Source organism: Lagopus leucura, unplaced genomic scaffold (assembly GCF_019238085.1).
Source record: "Lagopus leucura isolate 7727_CA_CO unplaced genomic scaffold, USGS_WTPT01 Super-Scaffold_100157, whole genome shotgun sequence".
Lineage (NCBI taxonomy): Eukaryota > Metazoa > Chordata > Aves > Galliformes > Phasianidae > Lagopus > Lagopus leucura.
The window spans coordinates 42,431,943-42,454,036 of record NW_024962334.1 but is presented as its reverse complement, the minus strand read 5'-3'; the positions used below and the strand labels follow the sequence as shown (position 1 = coordinate 42,454,036).

The window sequence follows — 22,094 nt, the reverse complement described above, 5'->3', positions numbered from 1 at the left end:
CCCTGGATGACAAATTACACAATGAGACAGAAGAAGGATGCAAATCTTAGTTTTAAAAGCATCTAATATTTGCTCAAATTATATTCAGCTGTATCTATCTACCATTCTGGCATGCTGATGGAATAGTATTATCAATAAATCTATAAATAGGATGCAAAATGCATGTGAGCTGTCTGTGGATGAAGAAAGAGCAGAGCAGCAATAAATTAGAGCATAATATATAGTTTAAAATGTAGCAAAAGGAGTGCCTCGACAAATCAACGCAACATATTTTGTCACTGCGAGGGAGAGATTCATTACACATCAGCCTTGAGAATGCTGGATTTCTGAAGCACGGGGTCATCTAGGACACATGATGTCATTGAGAGAGTATGGAAACATGCATGGAAAAGCAAAAATAATCTGCAGAATAATAATACCATGTTAAATTTTCAGCTAAAACTGAAGTTCTCTCCAGTACTTCATTGCTCAAGAGAGTTCAGGAATGCAACAAGAGAGAGAAAAATAATGAAGCCTGACTTCTTATAGGTTTGGTACTCACAGGAGATTCAAGACCGATCCTCCTTCTGAGTCTCAGTCACGTGTGCAGGGTTTTCTTCGCCTGGATTTTCTGTGATGTATATTACTGTCTAAGTTTTGTTTAGCTGAGAAACTTTTTCCCCTACAATGGAAAATCTGATAAACCATAACATTTGGGGAAAGTCTGTGTTTTGGAGAACTGAACTGGGAACTGTCAAACACGACTGAAACTCAGCACTAGATTTCAAAGCTGGCTAGAGGAGAGGACACAATCATGGGGCCAAACACAAACACCCAGCAGATTACATAAGAAAAAAAGGAGACTAAAAATAAGATCAAGCTGCCAATTGGTTTTCCTGCTGACAGCAGCAAAGTGACACAGGACATCTAATTCCTTCTGATCACAAAAATGACAGACAAGTTTGCATCTACTTTGCCTGTGATTTGGGCCACCAATCCCCAGGAGTGGCATCATCACAGCCCACTGCCATCAGGGAAGTGCCCCAGTGACATTGGCAGCTGATGTCAGTGCTGCCCTTTGGCATGCTCAGAAAGAGCAGTGTGGTAAAGAGTTTTAAATAAGGAATGGGGAAGGTTGTGGTGAGCCTGGGGATGCTGAACTCTGGGCTCCTATGTGTTGAGAGGCCACAGGAACCTCCTGCCTGCTTTGCTGGTGGCAGGGCTTTGAACTGTGGTTATGAGGGAGGAATTGTTTGCTTCCCTTTTGTAGTGAAAGGACCAAACATATTTATACTAGGAAGAAATACAAGCTGGGGGACAAAAGGATAGAGTACAGCCCTGCTGAAAAGGACCTGAGGAGGTGGTGGATGGCAAGCTGGACACGGGCCAGCAGAGCTTGCAGCCTAGAAAGCCAACTGTATCCTGGGCTGATCCAAAGCAGCAGGTCAGCAGGGAGAGGGAGGGGATCCTGCCCCCTGCTCTGAGCTGAGAGACCTCACCTGAAGCACTGCCTCCAGATGAGGAGTCCTCAGCACAGGAGAGAAATGGACCTGCTGGAGTGTGTTCAGAGGAGGGCAACAAAATGATCCAATGATGGAACACCTCTCCTACAAGGACAGGCTGAGAGAGCTGGGGCTGTGCAGCCTGGAGAAGGCTCAGGGGAGACCTGAGAGCAGCCTGTCAGTGTCTAAAGGGGCTGTAAAAAAGAAGGGGACAGACTCTTTTGGCAAAGTCTGTGGTGGCAGGACAAGAGGGAAATGGTTTCAAAATAAAATGAGAGATATAGACTGGATATAAGGAAGAAGTTTTTAACAATAAGGGTAGTGAAGCACTGGCACTGGTTGCCCAGAGATATGGAGGATGCCCCATCCTTGGAGACACTCAAGGTCAGGCTGGACGGGGCTCTGAGCACCTGATGGAGCTGCAGGTGTCCCTGTTCATTGCAGGGACAGCCTTTAAAGGTCCCTTCCAATTCAAACGATCCTAAAATGATTCTATGATAAACACTTGTGTAACCGACCCGCAGCAGGGGGCTGGACTAGATGAGCTCCAGAAGTCCCTTTCAACTCCCACGATGTTGTGATTTCGGTTCTGTCACCGTCACGGATTGAACAGCTTTGGAACGCGCTGCCAACGGGCGGCCCCGCGCCCCAGCACACGCCGCTCCCACCCCGCGCCGGCCCAGCAGGGGGCGCTGCAGCCCCAAACGGCGCCCGAGAGGCGGAAGCGAAGCACCGCTGTTACCCAAGATGGCGGCGCCCAGGCGCGGCGTGGTTGGGGGCAGGATGAAGCGGGCGGCTGGCCGCGCTCGCCGCGGCGACGGGAAGCTGGACAGGCTGCGGCTGGCGGTGCGGGAATTCGTGCAGGCGGCCGGGGACCAGCCGTCGTCGCCGCCGCAGCACCCGCTGAAAGGTTCGGAGAGGCCGAGCGGAAAGAATCGGCGGGACGCGAGGAAGGAGAAGCGCAGGCTGAAGCGGAGCCGCCGCCGCCTCCTCCGACGCGGAGACACGGGGGACGTCCCCGCCTCTGCGGCCCGGCCGGCTCCCGCTGCCCGCCCCACGGCTCCGGCCTCGTCCGCCGCCACCGAGAAAAAGCAGCCGGAACCGCCGCGACAGAAGAAGAAACCGGCCCCGAAAGCGTCGCGGCCATCGGTGGCGGCCCCGCGGCCGTCCGCAGCCGCTTCGTCGAGGAAACGGGCGCTGCTGGAGGCCAACGAGGAGGAGGACAGGGAGATCCGGCGCTTGGAGCGGCAGCTGAGGCTCGGCAAGCGCCGCAGGAAGAAGGGGGAGGCCGCGTCCGAAGAGCTGCCGCAGAGCTTCCTGCGGGACGGGTTGGGCTACGTGCTGGGCGCCCTGGGCTCCGGCGCCGGCCTCGCAGGGCTCTGCCAGAGCAGCGACGAGGAGGAGGACCCGGAGCCGGGGGGGCGCGGTGAGGACCCTGAGAAGACTGAGGAGGACCCCGAGAAGCTGGTGGAGGCCTCTGACGACTTCGAGGGGTCAGATGGGGAAGGGCGGTGGGACAGTGAGAGCTCGTCCCGCGAGGACGGCGGGGTGCCTGACAGAAGCGAGGCCTCGGACCCGGAGGAGGAAGAGCAGGAGGTAGGGAGCTGGCTTGAAATTACGCAGACTTGCTTTTCACTGTACGCACAAAGCAGATCTGACGTCACCTCTGCAAAGCGCTGGTGTTTGATGTCTGACCAGTGTGGAGAGGCGATGGTGAAAACCATGCTGGGTGCAGCAGCAGCGTTGACTTCTGAGCTTCTACCAAGTCTAAAGGCACATGCTGGCACATTGCAGCCTAACACACAATGCCTTGTTTGTGTACACACAACCAACAAATAAAAGGAACAATAGTGTCACCATACCAGAGCCAGATTAAGCACTTCCCTGTGATCATAAAAAGCCCATAAAACAATGAATACACATTGGAAATTGGACTTCCTTCTTCCTGTGCATCCCAGATATTTTGCTTGTTTTTAGCTTTGTAGTGCAAGTGGAGAAGAGGAAGCCAAACATCATTTAGCCACATAGCACTGAATTAATCTGAGAACACCAGTGCAGCTGAGGCTTTCACATGTGGGGGTTTCTGTTGTCTGTCTGGTTAAACTAGCAACCTAAGATGTCCGTTTTATTAAAAGTGATTTACTTAAAACTTCATGGGAAGGGGAGAGGTAGGTTCTTTTGCTTCTCTCAAGCTGATCGTAAGCAATAACTTGCTGCATGCTTTTTTCCTGATGAGGCTGTTCCTTTGGCATTACTGTATGCTTCTCAGAAAGTCTGATATATCAATATTAAATTGAAATGTATACTTAAGTTCAAGTGTTCTAAATACTAATTTCATCTGCTGATTGTTTTCTTTATAAGGATCGTAATCACAGTGCTACAAAGTACATTCCCCCTCAAGTGAGAAAAGCTCAGGAGGCTTTCGATGGCAAGAAGAAAGAAGAATTGGAAAGACTAAAGAAAATGGTGAATGGTCTCATTAATAGGTAATGGAATAAGGACAAGTCATTAATCTTTCTGATTCTATGTGACAGTGCTCATCATTCAAAGAAAAGTAGCATGGATGTGAACTTCTGTCTTTGCAAAGTGTTTTTAAGTTGGCAGCTGTGTCTGCTATCCTTAATAATAATTATCTTTGTTGATAGAAATTTTTCAAAGCTGGTAGTTATAGAAGTTGAAAGACCTGGAAAATAAATTTAAGATTGGGCTGAATTCCACACAGCTGCTGCCCACAAGTGCTAGCTATAATTCTCCAAGTGTCAATTTCATTACATTTATTAAAAAAAAAACCAACAACCTTGCAATGGGAGATCCCTACTATTCCCCCACCAGTATGCCATGTTAAAATTGAATAAAACAAACTTGGGGGTTTTAGTTTAGTGAACACAGCAAAATAGAAGAGGTCCATTACATTCATCTTCTTGCTCATTTTAGAGGAGCTAGCTGGGCTTATGAAACAGGTTGCAAGTTAGATACCTTGAGAATGGTGGAACCGTGCAGAGAGACAAAATAGCAAACACTGAATTTTGTTTCTCAACAGGTTGAGTGAGCCAAATTTGGCCTCCATCAGTGGACAGCTGGAAGAGCTCTACATGGCCAACAGCAGAAAGGACATGAATGAAACTCTAACAAGTATCCTCATGAATGCTTGTGTTACTGCAGTTGCTATGCCTGCAAGACTGATGATGGAACATGTCCTTTTGGTCAGCGTTCTTCACCATACAGTAGGAACTGAGGTAATTCTTGTGGCAGGGACTGATACTGTTCAATGATACAAGTTAGGGAACGTATTCATATTCCACTTGGAGTGCCTTTTAGTTTCTGATTGTGTGTCACTAAATAGAATCTGTAGTTGAACAGATATTCTCATATGCTTAGGAGAACATTTGTGCACTGTGTGTATACAGGTATCTTGACTGCAGTTACAGGAGTCCTTCTGCATCAGTGGAAAAAGTCCCTTTGGTTCTCTTAAAGCCCAGTTGTGCAAATCATAACTAGGTGTAAGGACTCCAGAATGTCAAAAACTTAAGGAATTATGGCAGCTTTCTCAGAAGTTCTGGTTTTTTGTATTTTTAAAGTTAATGGATGATTGAGGCATAATATGTCTTGCTTAGTGTCAGGAAGCTGAAATTACAAAGGAAGTATTTGAACTAATTTCAGTGACATTTTCGTTAGAGAATTGAGGTGTTTCAGTATAGTATTCCCATCTAATTACATTCTCATCCTACATCCAGTGCACAAACTGTGTTGATGTTAACCCAAATAACAACTGATCACTGAAACCATATTAAATGCCAGATGAATGCAGTTACACCAACTTCCCTACACAGCCTTGCTTTAAACTTTTTGTTTCTCTGCTTCCTGGAAGGCTGTTGCTAATACAAGTAATGCATGATACTATTACAATGCCACTTTAAGAGAAGAAATGTAATCCATTCAGAAGATGAAACTTACTAGAATACTGTGTAATAGTCTGAATATCAGCTGCCTATCTTCTGTAGTAATGACCCTCTTACTCAGCATCTTTGATGATAAGTGTTCTGTTTGTGAAGAAGCAAAATTGTTTCTGACAGGTTCTCAGCAATACTAGGCAAAGCTTTCACAGGTAGGCTAATAGCCATATACAGAAAGAAGAACAGAGCTCACCCAGCTGGTAAAGAGGCTTTTTAGCTATGCAACGCTCCTCAGGAGGCAGCCCAGGTCCGAGAGATGCTCTCCTTTCAGTGGCTGGTCCTCATATGAGCCCAGTGGAACTCCGCCCTGCGTCCTGCCCTTCTGGTCAAGTGGGGAGTGCAGGTGCAAACAATTTACCTGTGCTCCTTGAGCCAGCTGCACCCCTTCACCAGGTGCTCAATCACCACTGCAAGCTGTGTCCTGACAGTTCCTCTTCAATACATTTGTAGCATTTAACTGTGTTATGAAGTGCCATAGGGTTGGTTTTTTTTCCATAAAATAGTGTATGCATTGTGCACAAATGTAACACAGCTGCATTTTGGATTAGCTTGGTCAGTGCAAAAGTTAAGATTGTAGTAGCTGGGTGTACACATTTGTGCAGTGGGATTGCTGGATAGTTTAATCTTTAGTTACTGGAGGTTTGGCATGCAAGTCAGTGCTACTGCCAGGACTTACGTATAAAACAAGTTAAAAATAACAAACAGCTAGCAAATATTAACACAATAGTAATGGTGAGGAGAGTGGGCTGAGGGGAGGGATGTTTGAACCCTAGCAGTAATGTGTTCATTACTGTTATTTACCTAACATTACTGTCAATTACCTAACTATGCTTTGGTATGCTTTTTAATTCCAATCCTTAGCATTCTTTTTTTCCTCTTAAATACAGATTCTGGGTTGGTTTTTTCTTCAGCTGTACCTCTGACAGCTGGCTGAGTCTTATTCTCACTTTAAAATCAGCATAAGCTCATGCACTGCAAGTGAAAACTTGTTGTGTTTGGGTTTGTTTTACTTCACCACGTTTTAAATACTTTGGTTTGGAATGCTAAACTATGATGCATGTGGTTTTGAATGTGCAGCTTTTGCTGGATGAATGGTTAGCAGTAACAACATGCCAGTCCGGCAGCAGAAAGATGTGTGTGAAAACTGTGTGAGCAAATTGTGATGTGTGTGTACTGTAATTTCAGAGCACTTGCTTCTTTTTGCATAGACTTTAAAAGGCATCTGTGTGGCATGTATGAGTTAAGTAACGTGCTTTAAGAAAATGTGACACAATGATATCTGTATAGTACATCCATATTTGTTGACGGGAACAACAATATTTCTTTAAAATTAGTGTCAGTGTCCCCGAAATGAGTGTTTGCAGATGTCTGTGAAATCTACCAGTGTTGAAATGCTGACTATTGTTTTCCTTCATGGGATTATTGCCAGGTCGGCGCTCACTTTTTGGAAGCTGTGGTGAAGAAATTTGATGAACTCAGTCGCAGTGATACTGAAGGGAAAGAATGTGAAAATCTGCTTGCCTTGGTCGCCCATCTTTATAACTTTCATGTAGTTCATTGCCTGCTGATCTTTGATATTCTGAAGAAACTTGTTAGCAGTTTCGCTGAAAAAGATATTGAACTCATTTTGTTTCTTCTGAAAAACGTGGGCTTTTCCTTGAGAAAAGATGATGCATTGGCTTTGAAGGACTTGATCAGTGAAGCCCAGGGCAAAGCAAACGCAGCAGAGAAGAAACTTAAGGATCAGACTAGGGTATGTGTATATTATGGATTTTCTTTTCTGAATCAGCCTTGCCAAGTATTTGGGTACATGTGTTAATTTACCAAAATGCTTTCTGCTACACTCCAGGTTTTCATTTGGAGCTCAATCATTGCATTTAGTTATTTACTTTCTCCTTATCTGTCTAGCAACTGGTGAAACTAGAGCTGTTGTGTGTATTATGCAATGGATAATTCCTCTGTTTCATCTTACCTTTACACTTCAAAACGTTTGGTGTTTAGCAGCTAAGACTTTGAATTCAAGCTTGAACCCAGATGAATACAATAGGAGTTAAAGTAAACGTCCTTCTCTGTATTTGTATCCATGCCATCTGAATTTCAAAGTACGTTGCCAGATCAGTTCCTTATTCCCACAAAACAGTATTTTTAAAACACATTTTCTACTTCTTTACGAAACAAACTTGCAGCACGTAACTCATACAACTATTTCTTATTTCTTTTCCCTGTAGGTTCGTTTTATGCTAGAGACCATGTTGGCACTGAGGAATAATGACATGCGTAAGATTCCTGGTTATGATCCTCAACCTGTTGAAAAACTCCGCAAATTGCAAAGAACGTTGGTGAGAGCTTTCTTGACAGATAGAGCACAGCTGCTCTTACACTACAGATGATTACTTCTGGCTTCTGTCAGCTTGATGATGTGCAATAAACTGTGATGTGTAGCATAGGAGATAGTTATGTTTATAGAATACATATATGTACATTGTGTGTGTGTGTGTGTGTGTCTTTATATAAAAGTAAATATTTGGGAATCCTTTTAACAATCTTCAACTCTTGTGGTCAAAAATGGCTTTAGTACTTGAACAGTCTCCTACCAATCAGCCTTCTGCAGAAGAATCTGCTAAAATACATAATACGTAATCAGAGGCGTTGAGGCAAAGTCCACGTCTCTGTCCATGACAGAGATTGTTGAACGTTTAATGATTGTGTAGAAGGAATGAGTCATCGTAACAAGTTATTTTTTTCTGAAGATTTTTTTAATGCATAGATACAGATACTGCTCCTAAGTTGACCATAATTCTGGAAGCTCTGAAAACTGAAAAGCGTTGCTTTTTTTTCCTTATTTTCATGTTTGGGAGCCTTGTGGATAGTGTCTAAAACAATTTGGTTTTGATTTCAGTTCAAATTCGATCAGCTTCATCTTTAAGAAACTAGAGCTAAAGGAAAATTGTTAAATTTTCTACAGGCTGCTGCTTGGAAGAACAGATGGTGGAATTGAATTAAAGATCCTTTGGAGATCAACTTTTCTGTGTTTATTTATAACATTTATTTAAAAATAATTTTAAGTAGATAAAGTATCTTAAAATTGTCTTCAAAAACACTGTTTTTGTTCTTGAAGATTCACAGCAGTAGTTCTGGAAAAGAAACACAGCTCCGTGTCTCCCTGGAGTCCCTCCTCAACGCAGATCAGGTTGGTCGCTGGTGGATCATAGGCTCATCCTGGAGTGGAGCACCAATGATCAATAACACAGACAGCAAGACTCAGCAAAAATTGCATATTGGAAAGGTAAGTTCAAGCAGGACTGGTTATAAATCTAATTGTTGTCTGTGTTCTTCTGAATGTTCTTGAGATAGGTGAATAATTCATTTTGGAGCCCACAAAAACCACTTTGTGGACTCCTGTAAGGTGAAACTTCTGAATTGTAAATTCTGCTCTTAAAATTTTCGAAGTATTGGACTCACGACCTTGGTAAGAGCTGTTATTCTTGTCATACTTTGTTATAGTTTGTTCTCTTTTTATCCTGTGCAATTTTAACTGTGGCATTGCGAAAGTAACTTGTTACGTGAAATGGAAGAAGGCACTTAAAGTGAATTTGATTATTTGAATTCTTCTATGCAGTGTTGTCTGTCCATGGGTGGCATATATCTAAGCTGGTTCTAAAAGTAATTTGTTGAGATGGTAATGGCATGGTCCCATACATTAGAGAAGCACTTCTTAAAAGTAATTGGCACAATTAAGTAGATTTCCGTAGTTGAAAAAGCTCCTGATGACGCCTATACCTCTATTGGACAAAAGTTCAGGACCCTTGGATTCATGCTTTACCATTTACCGGAGATTTTCATTAATGCTCCTATTGGAGGCTGCGCAGAAATAACTCTCTTAAAGCTTTTTCTATTTTTTTTTTTCCCTTTCAGGTGAGTTCAAAGATAATGGAGCTTGCTCGTAAGCAGAGGATGAACACTGATATCAGAAGAAGTATTTTCTGTGTACTGATGACAAGTGAAGACTTCATGGATGCCTTTGAAAAGCTACTTAAGTAAGTACTGACTTAGTCAGAGGAAAGCCCAGAACTAAAACTAAACTGACGTTTAGCTGGGTAGGAAAACTAACATTGCTGGTCTGGGCTTAACAACATGTAATCAATAATGTGATCACAGAAGTGTGTAACTAGGAATGCACGTGAGGATGGATAAAAGGTTGAGAGGGGAATCAAAATTCTGTAAGGACTATTAGGGGTTGAGCAGAACTAACTGGCAATCAGGAGAAGTAAGAAGTAAGCTGCTCTTATTGGCATTCATGTTCAGAACTGTGATAGACATCATTGTTTGATTTAAAGAGACTCTATGTTTTTTCCATTGAAAAAATATGGATCCCAGTCTAGCAGGTCCCAGTCTGTTGCAGGCTTACTCTTACCACCTTGTACATCTCTGTCCATACTTGTAGTAGTGCTCTAGCACCTGAGCCCCCCTCCTGCAGAATATATTCCATCCTGGAGACTTCATTAGCTTTGGATTTGCTCCAGGGTCACTTATCATGTTAAGACCAGTTTCCACAACACTTAGAAAACAGTTTTTTAGAAGACTGATGAGAGAAAAGCTCAAACTAAGTTATTCTTTGTGTCTGTCAGCGTATTAATTGCAAGTCTTTAGTAACTGGTAAGGGGGAGATCAGGTCTGAACTTTCCTGTTGCAGCCTTGTAATTCAAAGGAATTGTTTTACCAGGATGGCATGCAATTATTTAATTTGCTAACCAAACCAAAACAGACTCTGTAATAAAGTCAACTAATATTTGATTAAATGCCACTTCTGCAAAACACAGCTTGGATTTAAGACTGCGGTGGAATCATTCCAATATCTTAATATGGCCTTGTTCAATTAAAAGAAATTAGCTGCTGCTGCTGCAGTTCTTGCCAAGGCCTGGTAGTTCAATTTGCAAATTGATCCTTGCCTCTCATCTGTGCTATTTAAACTAGTATACAAATCTGTATACACACAGGCTTGTCAGAAGAACTACGTCTGCAGATTGCCTGATGTGCATCAATAATGAGTTTTATGCAGCAAATGCAGATAGAGGACGACTCTAAAATCTGCCCACATCTGGCGGAGTATAAGGCAAAGTACACAGAATTGTCACTGAAGGAATTAACTTCAACATGAGCATGCTTTCCAGAGTGTTTGGAAATTTACATTCATATATTTGATGTCAGTCTCTTGAAGAAGAGCATGAGAAATACATAAAGATGTATTTTAATTGCACTTGTTGATTCATCTGCTGCTAGGTGTCTGGCAGACTTGAGGTGTGGTGAAATGGTGATTTAAACCATTTTAAATCCAGGCTGCTGTAACTTGCTTCTCTTTCTCCTTTCAACAAAAGCAAGCCATTAGCTTGTAGCCAGAACAGCTCCCTGAAGTGGCTCAACATGTGAGTGCTGGGAACATGACTGGAGCCAGAGTGAGACTTGATCCATTTCATTATCTGAAAGGCTGCACATCCTTACCAAATCACATACTCATGTGATGAGTGCTGCTTAAATCTGATGAACAGGCTATTTCTTAAACTATTTCATACGCATGAAGACTGAAAATGCTCTGCATTTCACGAAATAATTGAAGGAGATGTAGAAGTCTTAGATATCTTGTTGTACTGTGTTGTGCAATTCAGAATAATGAGTATGTGATTGTATCTACTGTAATCACCTGTATCAACTTCTAAAAGGTGATACTGCATGTTGCTATTTTTGATCTGGAGCCTATGATAGTTGTGAGCTTCAGCTGATGATACCTAACCTACTTGGAGGCAGACTTATGTTGGTGATAAAATATCTACTTTAGAGGTAGTTATTCCATATATAGAGGGAAATTTTTAAAGTGATCAAGACTTGCAAGTCCATGAGGTTGTTGTACTTCTTGAGTGATTTAATGGTTGAGGTGACTGCAGCTTCTTTATTGAAAATTGCCAGGCTTCTGGAATCTGTACAGCTTTGCAGTGAAGTTATTTAGGAGTTCGAGGTCTGAAAAGAAGTACTGCTGGGTCTCTGAACAAGTGAAGATAAGAACAAAACCATATTTCAAGTGCTGTTTTACTTGGTTACAACTGTTTGGCAACTTGAGTATTTCCAAAATACCTAAGTCATGTTAGAAGTGATAACGAATAAGGAAAAGGAGACTGTACCAAATGAGTGACTGCAGTGTAACTTCATCCCTTAGATATGTTCCAGGTAGCTGAGAACCTGTATGTTTTGATCTGAAAAGACTTCTGTAACCAACTCAGACATGCTTTGACTGATAGGAGAGCAAATAAATGATATCCAAGACCTAGCAGTTACAGTGCTGTTTTGTTTTGGGAAAACAGGCTTAATGTTTTCACTGCTTATTAGAAATCAACCTGGAAATCATGCTAAATTTTTCAGTTGTAAAACCTTAAATTCTATTCTTTGGCTGAATGACAGTATTTTTTTCTGGTACATATCTATGATCAAATGTAATGGCAGGTGTCTGGAGCAGCATACAGCCAATGGCTGTTAGACTCAAACTGTGACAGCCTGTACTCTACAGACTGTAGAGCAAGTTCCAGTGAGGTCGAACTTAGTTAGAAAATACATTTGAGTTATATTAATGCCATAAGAAACTTGAGCTTGAAGCAATGAAAATAATTTTGTTTGACATTTTTTCAGATTATAATATTAAGCATTCTTCATTTTAATTGGTTTTAATGCTGCCAAGTGTTTGACAGCCCTGGAAGCTAAATCATATTATTCACAAGAACAGGTGCATTGTGAGTTAGTTGCTGTTCCTTGCCAAAGTGCCTCAGCCCTCTTTCAGAGTGGTCAAATGTTCAAGTGGGAAGGCTATTCGTCCTTGGCCTTGATGTTAAGGGACAGACAGTGTAACTTCTTACTGATATTGTTTTCTTGCTTTTGTTTTGATAGATTGATACTACAGTACCAATACTTTATCCCTTTTGGACGTCAGGGTGAAATTCTTTACCATGAGAGTGGTGAGGTGCTGGAACAGGTTGCCCAGAGAGGTTGTGGATGGGCAGGTTGGATGGGGCCCTGGGCAGCCTGGTCTAGCATTAAATGTGGAGGTTGGTGGCCCTGCATGTGGCAGGGGGTTGGAGATTCATGATCCTTGAGGTCCCTTCCAACCCTGTGATTCTGTGATCCTCTGTAGTGGTACGCTGAGTTGCAGTGCTTACTGCAGTATTTCTGCTTTCAAAGGTGTGAACAATGACAGACTCCATGATGACCTGTCATCTCTGTTTTCCTTTGTGGAAAGCTTCAAACAGGGAATGGGCTACTTTTCCCTTCCCAGGAAGAAATTATACTTGGATCACTCCACCTCTGTCCACTTTGGTGTTGCTTTTGCAGCCACTTCTTTAACACCACTAATGCTGCAACTTCCATGTTGTCATACCAAAATACTGATTTAGCTTACAGTTTAAAGGGTTTGATTCTACTCAGGAACTTCCCAACAGCTAGAATTGAATTAGATTTGTTTGTGGGTTTTTTGTGCTGTTTTGTTTTGAAGGTATTAAAAATGTTGACTGCTGTGTCTTTTTTTTCCCCTTACTAAATTATTTTCATTCTCTTGCCTAAATTTTAGGCTTGGGTTGAAAGATCAGCAGGAGAGAGAAATTGTTCACGTTGTCCTTTATTGCTGCTTACAGGAGAGGACATATAACCCCTTCTATGCATTTTTGGCTAGCAAACTTTGTGGATTTGAAAGACGATTTCAGGTAAAGAAGTTTCTACTTTCAGTGCTTTATTGTAGTGAGACAGAAGTAGGCATTTGACAGTAGATGCATGCCTGTTGAGATCTCATTATCCTGAGGAAAAATTCTCACTGTATGGATATGCATTGGACGCATATGGATCCAATATGGATGCATTCAGTAAGGTATACTCTGAGTCAGCTCTGAACAGAAAACAAAATTTCTTCTGCAGAAGGTTTGCATTCTTCTGTTTTGCATGTTTAGAAAGGAATTGAACAGTCTGATCAAACATTTCCTGGTGAACAGAGGACTCATAAAGAATAGAAGATCCAAAGATTTTGCTATTTCTCACTTAAACAGTCATTTGGTTGATTTGGTTGTTTTGTTTCTTTTTCTTTTCTTTTCTTTTTAATATTTAGGTGACATTTCAGTTTAGTATTTGGGACAAAATCAGAGATTTGGGAAACCTGTCAGCCAGTGCCATCTCCAACTTGGTATCACTGTTGGTTCACTTACTAAAAACAAAGTCATTGCCACTTTCAGTTCTCAAGGTTGGTGTATTTTACTTCAAAATACTTCAAAATAATCATGTGCTCTCCTTGCATTTACAAGTTCTGTGTAGAATGTATATTCTCTGTTACCTAGATGGTGCTCTAGCTGTTTGTTATCATAAAGATGAAAGGTTGTTCTAAAATCAGCAGATTAATTTCACTGCCTACACTAATGCTGTCCTTTGGGGATAAGGGAGCCTGAGGTGGCCGAGACATACAAAAATCCTGAAGAACACAATGTAGAAACATCTTTCTATCTGGTACTCAGTCCATTGAGCCTAGTAGGCTTGGGTAACTGCCTTGCCATCATGGCTTCTGCACCAAACTCACAGTTCTCATGTTTTGTGCTGCCCTTCAGTCCCTAATTCATGGCGGATGCATCTGTCTTACTGATGTAACCCAGGGAACCAGTGCTGCTGCTCTCCCAAACTGAGAAGCTGCCTTGAACAGGTGATTTCAGTCTCATGACTGTTGCCAGAGGCAGTGTTACTGGATCCCCACTATATGTACAGGGTAAACAAACCATTACAATCCCTGCAGAATTCCATATGTAGAACATCTGTAACATTTGGAACTGAGGCCCTTTCATTGGCAGGCTTTGGATTTTGTGCCATGCATTTCAGTTGCTGTTGGTTTTTATTAGACCAGGAAGAAATATACAGAGTGCTTGGATTTCAGAATTAGAAGACTGTAGAATTTATTTAGAAGAGTGATTGCAATGTGGTAAGCAGGCAATATTCTAGATTATTCTAGGTACTTCTGAAGTACTTATCTAATTGAAAATGTGTATATTTGTACTCTGTTACTGTTGGACAAGTTATTCCTTAGAAACTTGACTGCTTCCTTTTTGATGGGCTTTATGGAAGCAGTGTGCTCAGATAATTCTTCTGTGCCAAACCTCAGACTCGGTGTATATGGAAGCAGCAGGCTTGCTAAGAGTTCTGCTCACTGTGAAGAAGATTCAGTTGTTTGAAATACTTGAGCTGAATGAATTTTGTCTGTTCTAAACCAGGTAATTGAATTTGGTGATCTAGATAAACCCAAAGTCCGTTTCTTGCGACAAGTACTAAGCACACTGTTAGTCAGAATTGATGATGACGACATTAATGATATTTTTGGGAGGTAAGTCATCAGAGAATCTTTCATTGGTAGTAATTTAAAAAAAGATAAGAGCTGTGCCTATTTTGTTGGGAGTTGTACACTGCCTTTCTCAAAGGCCATACATCCACTCTTGAGAAGCAAACTTGCCTGGGGGAAGCTGGAAGGTGGGGGGCAGCAGGTATCACTTGTTTGTTAGTGCAGGTTGTGATATACATGCAGCTGTGAAAAGTATTACATTGAATATCTCAAAGCCTTATTATGTATGTTTCATAGGATTTTCATGAGCAGAGCTCTGTAACCCTGAATACCTTATTGCTTTGCCATCTGTGTGCACCGAGTTTCAGTCTTTGCTGGTAGATTTCTTTAGTAATTCTTCCTTATTATTTTCTTTCTTCTCACACTAATGAGGGAAAGCTTCAAGGTTTTGTTTTTATTATTATTTTTTAATGAACGTTGTGTAGAAGATGTTATTTTTATACACAGGACAGGGAACTCTTTATAGTCCTTCTCCACAGTGTTCAAAAGACATCAGTTATTTTGAAGGGACTAAAATGTTGTCCTGATGTTTCCATTTCACCTAATCTGCTACAAACTCTAAACATACCTGCAAACAGCCATCTAAAATTGACTTCCACCATTTTGGTTGTAGTGGAGACAGCCATAATTTACAACTGACTCCAGGAAGTGAGTTGTATTGCAGTCACAACGTCAGATAAAGTTAGGAGGAAGTTGTTTCAGCCATTATGCTGCAACACGAGGAATTTCAAATTCAGTGTTTGGTTTGGTTCTGAGGTGTTGTTTGTCTGTTTGTTTGTTATCTGCAATGTAGAAGTCTAATATTATGTTTTCATCTGTATCTTTACAGGATATCTGACAATCCCAAACTGGGAATGCTACGGGAAGGCTTGAAATTGTTCCTTACCCACTTCTTACTGAAAAATGCACAAGTCCAAAACAGCGATGAAGAAACTGGCTTGTTAAAAGACAGAGCGGAACTTGCAAGCAGAGCTTTGCAAGCAAAAGAATCCAAATTCAAACTGTAGTTCTATTTATCAAGTAAAACGTGCAGAAAAACTAGGTTTGCATGTAGCTGCCAAGCTTTAGTCTTTCAGACCCTAATTATTGGGAATGAGGAGAGGCTTGTATCCATTTTTGTGATGGAAACTGTGCTCAGCACACTAGTTACTGGAGTAACAAGGCAATACAAGGTGTTTCTGAAGAGAGGGAAAATGTGGTGGGTTTTTTGTCATGTCCCTTTAAGTATGGATACTTCGTGTAGACAAGTATCTGGAGAAGAGGTTGGATTCTATTGTGTTGTATTCCTGGTCATCAGTAGTGTTCAGCAGTGCATATTTCAGGCTTTCAGGAGACTGACCACTGTATGTTAAACAGCCTTAACCACAGGCTGCTTAACTACTGCTAGTGCATTTTTGTGAAGGAGTGAGCCACTAGATGGCACAAGTACTGATGAGTCAGTTTGGGAACACTTTTTTCTTGAAGTGTTGAATTGATCAGCTAATTCTGTGAATTGTTGTAGTAAAAAGACTTGGGGATCTGACTTTGCCCAGTTATGTTGGGTGTACAGATTATATAGTTTTATGCTCCTTTAACCTGTTTTACTCAGCTTTAAAATTGGAGTTACCAGTCTTATTATTTGTGCTGATCAGATTTTCTAGGCGTGAATAATAGTAGTCTTTTAGTAAGGGAGTATCTTCTTTAAGGGTTTGTTTCCACTTCCCATTCAAATGCCTTACAAATCTGTATGTTTCTTTGTGTAACACTCAGATTATTTTGTCACCCCACAACTACACATGAAACTGATTTTCTGAAGTGTTCTGCTGTTCATATTGTCTTTATTCCAGCAGGGGAGTGACCTGAAATGTGGGAGGCACTCCCTAAGTTTGTAGTAAGTACTGTGTTTACCTGTATGAGGGCTGCCAGCTTAATTTCTATGGTGGTCTTGCCCTAAGCTGCTCAGCAGACCCATCAGTTACAGTGCTTCCTAATTGCATTTGTTACCACTGATTTGTTCTCTTTCTTTCGATCTGTTCCCATTGGGAAAATTTTCTCCCAGAAGGCATCTGCAAGGAAGCCTTGAGTTCTGCAGCAAATGAGCATTACAAGAACATTTCTTCTTGTTTTTAATTGGAGCTGAATGTGGAATTTTTTGCTTGGTGTGAGACACACTTTTGGGAGGAGGTCTGCTTCTCCCAGCAAGGAGGTGTTTTTCTGGCCTTCCTCTTCTGGGGGCAGACTGGTTAAAGGTTATCCTGGGATTGGAGAGACTCAGTTTCAAAATCACAGATTATGCTTACACATAGTTTGCAAATAAGAGATAACTAAAAAAAAAATGAGCAAAGTAAGATGCTTTTTTTAGCCCGATTCAGACCGCTGGCAGCTTTAACCACTTAGAATGCACATTTTTGCTCAATTGGGTCTTAGATGCAAAAGAAGGAGAAGTATGAAGTCTTTCCAAAATCCATACTAATTAGAAGTGTTTTGGTGGACTGTGTGACGCAGAAGGCAGAATGCTGAGGTGTCCCCATAAACAGCACCTTTGCAAACAACTGTGGTAAACCTGGTCAAGTTTTGGAGGCTGGGCATGGGAGAAAATCTGTGCAAGCCTCTAGAAATTGTGTCTGCTGTGGAATGCATGGGACACAGGTAAAAAGTCACTCCCTCTGGGCCGCAGCAGCCACCCAATTAATTACCTTTTTGCAGGGATTGAGGATCCAGCATTTCAACTTGTTTGTGGTTGAATAGCATACAGTGCATTGCTCTAAGAAGGTGGTTGAGGCAGCTTTGCTCTTGAAGGCAGATCTTGATCCATCTCCCTGGAATTCAATGCAGCAGGCTGTCCTGCTTGTGTGCCTCACTCGGTGATCAGTACTGAGCACCACTGCCTGTGGAAACATTGCCTGGTGTTTTATGGGTCTGAGCCCATTCCCTCACTGCAGCTGGCTGAGGCGGTGCAGTGCAGGTGTTGCTGTGCAATTAGAGGAGATGTCTTTAACCTTACAGTCTAAAATTACAATTGCTATTTTTTTTAAAGCATACCTGCCTTATTATTTATGTCAAACATCTATTGTGTTTTGTTCTAACTCACAGCTATTGCTTTCTTTCTGAAGGAAGCAGACTTTACCTGCCTGCAGCATCACATTTATGCACAAACATAAATTTTTTTTTCCTAAAAACTGAATTTCCAAGGAAAGCAGCCAAAATCCACTGCATCCTGAGGCGGTAAGGCACATGTGGAAAGGAAAGCTGAGATGACAATACATTTCTTTTAAACCCTGGAGGAAAAAAAAACATCCCCAGCAAAGGCAGCCCTGCCAGCATGCCTCCTCTTATGGCTGGGCTCAGCCCCTATAACAGCAACAAGCCTGAGCTGGCAGGCAGCTCCCTGCAGAACTGCAGGATGAACATAAGCTGCTAGGAAGAGTATGACAGCTTTGATACTTCCTGCTTTGTCTACCACAGGGTAGATGCTCAGCAGCACATGTACAAAATGCGTCTTGCAGACAATCATAGAACGAGTTGGGAGGGACACTTAGAGCTCTTAAAGGTCACCTGGTCCAACTCCCTGCAGTGAGCTCCACCTACAGCTCCATCAGGTGCTCAGAGCTCCATCCAGTCTGACCTTGAGTGTCTCCAGGGATGGTGCATCCAACGCCTCTCTGGGCAGCCTGTGCCAGTGCTTTACCACCCTTACTGTAGAAAAAGACTTTTTTAGAGAAGCTTTCCTGCAGGCAAACCCCTGTAAGAAATGTTCCCTTTTTCATACTAAGAAAGATGCTGCAGAATTCTTAATGAAGCAGAAGAGGGCTTTGAATTGATATAAATATCCCATACTGGAAAGGCGAGCAGCTGCACCAATCCTTACATGTGACAAGCTGGTGGAAAACAGTGGGATTTGCATTAGGTGCCTTTAGCTGCTAGCCGGATGCTTAGGGTTATTTTGTTTTTAGGTATACAGCAGAAAGTTTCCCACTTAAAACTGTGCAGTAGTACCCCCTCACAGCTATTATCACTGCTTCAGTTTTTGTTTTCTTTTAAGCTGACCAGTGATGTTTTTCCCTTTCTCTGTTTTTTGTATCAATATTAACAGGGCAGTAAAGTCTGGTTTTCAGCTTTGGCCGGAGCGTGAGGCTGATAAATCATCCCCAGTCCTTCTGGCAGGGCTTTAGCTCTGCACCTGAGCTCTCCAAGTTCTCCAAGCTTCTGAACTTCCCATTTTCCATTGTCCCGCACAGGGGGGACGATGAGCTGATAGCAGCCGTGCTCCGAAAGCGCAAACGCAAGCAGGTCTGCCCTGTTAGCAGAGGTGTGCAACTCAACACCGTGCTCCCAGCACATCTGGGATCGCTTGGTTTGCACTGTGAACTCTGTGTGCTGGGGGCTGCAGCCCGGGAGCAGCTGCCAAATGCAAACGGCAGAGCTTTCGGCACAACGAGTCCATGAGTGTCAGCATAGAATCACAGACTAGTGCCAATTGAAAGGGACCTGTAAGGATCACTGAGTCCAACCCTGGCCCCACAGCAGCACCCAAACCCAGCCCTGTTCTCAGGGCAGTTCCCAGTGCGGCACAGCCTTTCCCTCACCCCCAGCTGCCCTTCCCCTGACAGCTCCATGATATTCCCTCAGGCCCTGTCGTTGCTCCTGTGAGGAGCTGCAGTCGCCAGGATGCATCCCCTCAGCCTGCTCTGCTCTGTGCCCAGCAAACCCAGGAGCCTCAGTGCTCCTCACACCCTTGGCCTCCAGACCCTTCACCATCTCTGTGACCCTCCTTTGGACACTGTAATGGTTTGATTAGTTTCTTATAACGTGGTGCCCACCCAGCGCTGGAGGTGAGGCTGCACAGCACAGAGCAGAGCAGGAATTCCCTCCCCAGCTGCCCCCAGGGTACGGTTGGCCCTTTGGCTGCAGGGCACACTGCTGGCTCAGACCCAACCTGCCCACAGCCACAACCCCCTGATCCTTTCTCCAGGGCTGCTCTCTGACCTCTCATCCCCCAGTCTGTACATATATCCATACTAATATCCAATACATTCATTGCCCCATCCCAGGTCCAGAATCTGATGCTTGTTCTGATTAAGTTTGGTAGGACAGTTAGAGCTGTAGGTCATTTTTCCAAGAGGCATGGGCGATTTGGATGGGAAAGATCTCAAGAAATCGTAAGTAAAGATGTGACATTCACCATCCACCACTTCTAGCGGCTTCACCCCCTGGAGGAGCTCCCCTCACCCTCTGGTGACACTCATGGATCCCTACTGGTACCAAAATTTCTTAAAACTCATAGGCTAGGACAAAAAGCTTGGTTGACTCATGAAAACCAGTGCATGGATGGAAGGCTTTAAAGTGAAAACATTCAGAAATGGCAAAGAAACATGATGTAAATGGAAGGAAAGGTGCACGGCAACACTGCAAATAGAGACCCTTTATGAATGGTTCTATTAAAGCCTGCTGTCAATAGCAATGAAATAGATGTTTCGTTTCCAAATGTGAAAGGTTTCCGAGCATGGCACAGTTTTCACTAAAAATCAGCTTCAGCTGGGAAGAGGGGAGCGTATGGCTCTGCTACAAAGACAAGAGATCCAGATGTACTCAGTTTCACCTTGGGAAAAGAAAATCGTTTTGTTTTCATGTTCTAAGCTTCCACCTTATACACAAAATCATCTTCCCTCCTCAGCCAAAGCCTTATGTTCTGGATGGATTTTTTTTTTTTTTCCCTTAATCTTTATTTCAGCTTGCCCTGAAAGCATTAACAAAATGATTCTTACTTTCCAGATTTCCCCACCTAAATGGTTAGATCAGATGGAGGCAGCAGCCTGCTGCTGCAGCAGTGAATGGCTTTGGCTTTTTTGTCTGTAGTCTAAAGGCAATATGGGAACATCACAACCCAATGCTTATGGCACTGCCCTTCTTTGGGTCTGGGAGCTCTCAGAGCTCTCCTTTGGGCTGCTGAAGGAGAAGCAGACCTTTGTTCTTGGCCAGGTTTTGACACCTCCATGGATGCTGAGTGATGCTTTCCCCAAAATGGTTCCTGCAGGCAGGAGCTGGGGCTGCCCAGGGTTGATGCAAAGCTATCTGAGGCACGTTCAGCTTTTCCAGCATTATTCCTCTACTGCTAAAATGGATGCTCAAATATCAGTTCTGGGTGGAGTAAAGAGGAAGTTCTGGAAGAGCCAAAGAGTGCCTCTTCCACTTTCATGCATTTTGCCTTTTCCCAGCTGATAAAAGACCTTCCCACTCTGTATAATCAATGAATATTAAGATGTTATAATTACAAAATAAACAAGAGACTTAGGCAAAGCAGATTATAACCACAAAAAAAGAATAGATAGAAAGCTTACCCATATCCTGGGCTCACTCACAAAACTCCAGCAGAGTGGATCTCCAGAATAGATTCTTCTTCCCTCCCCCCAGGTAGCCAGCTCTTAAATAGGTCTAGGAGGAGGGGAGTCAGGCTCCACCAATCTTCTGGCACACAGCTGAATTGCCTTCACCTGTGCTCCTCTGGCTGACTCATGGCTCGCCTCAGGTGATCAATCAGAGGTTCAGGCTGTGACTCAGCAGTCCCCATGCACCACCCTAAATCAACCAGCACCACCAGGGCCTGTACAATGACTGAGGCATTCCCTCTGACAGATGGTCAGCGGAAAAACAGAACTACCTGCACCTGTCAGAGCTCCTGGATGGTTGGGACACCCACTCCAGATCCACCGAACAGCACCTGAGTATGGGCTGAAAGTTAAAACGTGGACAAAATCTATGTTTTGTAAGAACAGACGTTATGCTGCCATAGCTGTTACTCCAGCTCCTCGATAGTGATTAATAGTGGCCGTGATCCTTTCAGCAGAGGTCACCAAGGCAAACGAAAAGGCACAAAAAGCTGGAAATAGCAGCTGGGTGATGAAGTGGAGGGCAGGGAGAGGTGAGGCTCCAGGCACGTGCTGTCCCAGCAGAGTGCCTGCAGAGCAGAGCTTGGTGTTGGGATGCTCAGGGCAGGACTGCAGGGGCAGCAGCTCTCTGCCTGGCACTGCCCCAGTCTGCTTCTCCTCATACCCAAGAATAAGTGAAAGTGGGAGCTTGGACATCCTCTGGCCTCAGTCGGGCACTTCAGGGAAGATGGGCACCAAAAGGTGGAAAGAAGCAGGAAAATCCCTGAAGAAGAGCAAGAGATGGGAGCTGGGGAAGGAGGAAGGCAGCACAGACAGTGGGAGCCACTGTCTTGTGTTTCTGGATTGCTGGCTTAATTACCCCTGGCAAAAGCACAGTGATTAACATCACTGA

General features: G+C 43.2%; 1 protein-coding gene across 1 annotated transcript; it reads left to right on the top strand.

Moving 5' to 3' along the window:
- Positions 1 to 2,228: 2,228 nt before the first annotated feature.
- Positions 2,229 to 17,852, top strand: NOM1 (nucleolar protein with MIF4G domain 1). Its single transcript, XM_042889054.1, has 11 exons — positions 2,229 to 3,077; positions 3,843 to 3,967; positions 4,522 to 4,717; positions 6,864 to 7,187; positions 7,663 to 7,773; positions 8,553 to 8,720; positions 9,350 to 9,471; positions 13,041 to 13,173; positions 13,569 to 13,700; positions 14,713 to 14,822; positions 15,667 to 17,852. Exons 1-11 carry the CDS (start codon positions 2,229 to 2,231, stop codon positions 15,842 to 15,844), a joined length of 2,448 nt encoding a protein of 815 aa, XP_042744988.1. The 3' UTR covers positions 15,845 to 17,852.
- Positions 17,853 to 22,094: the final 4,242 nt, after the last annotated feature.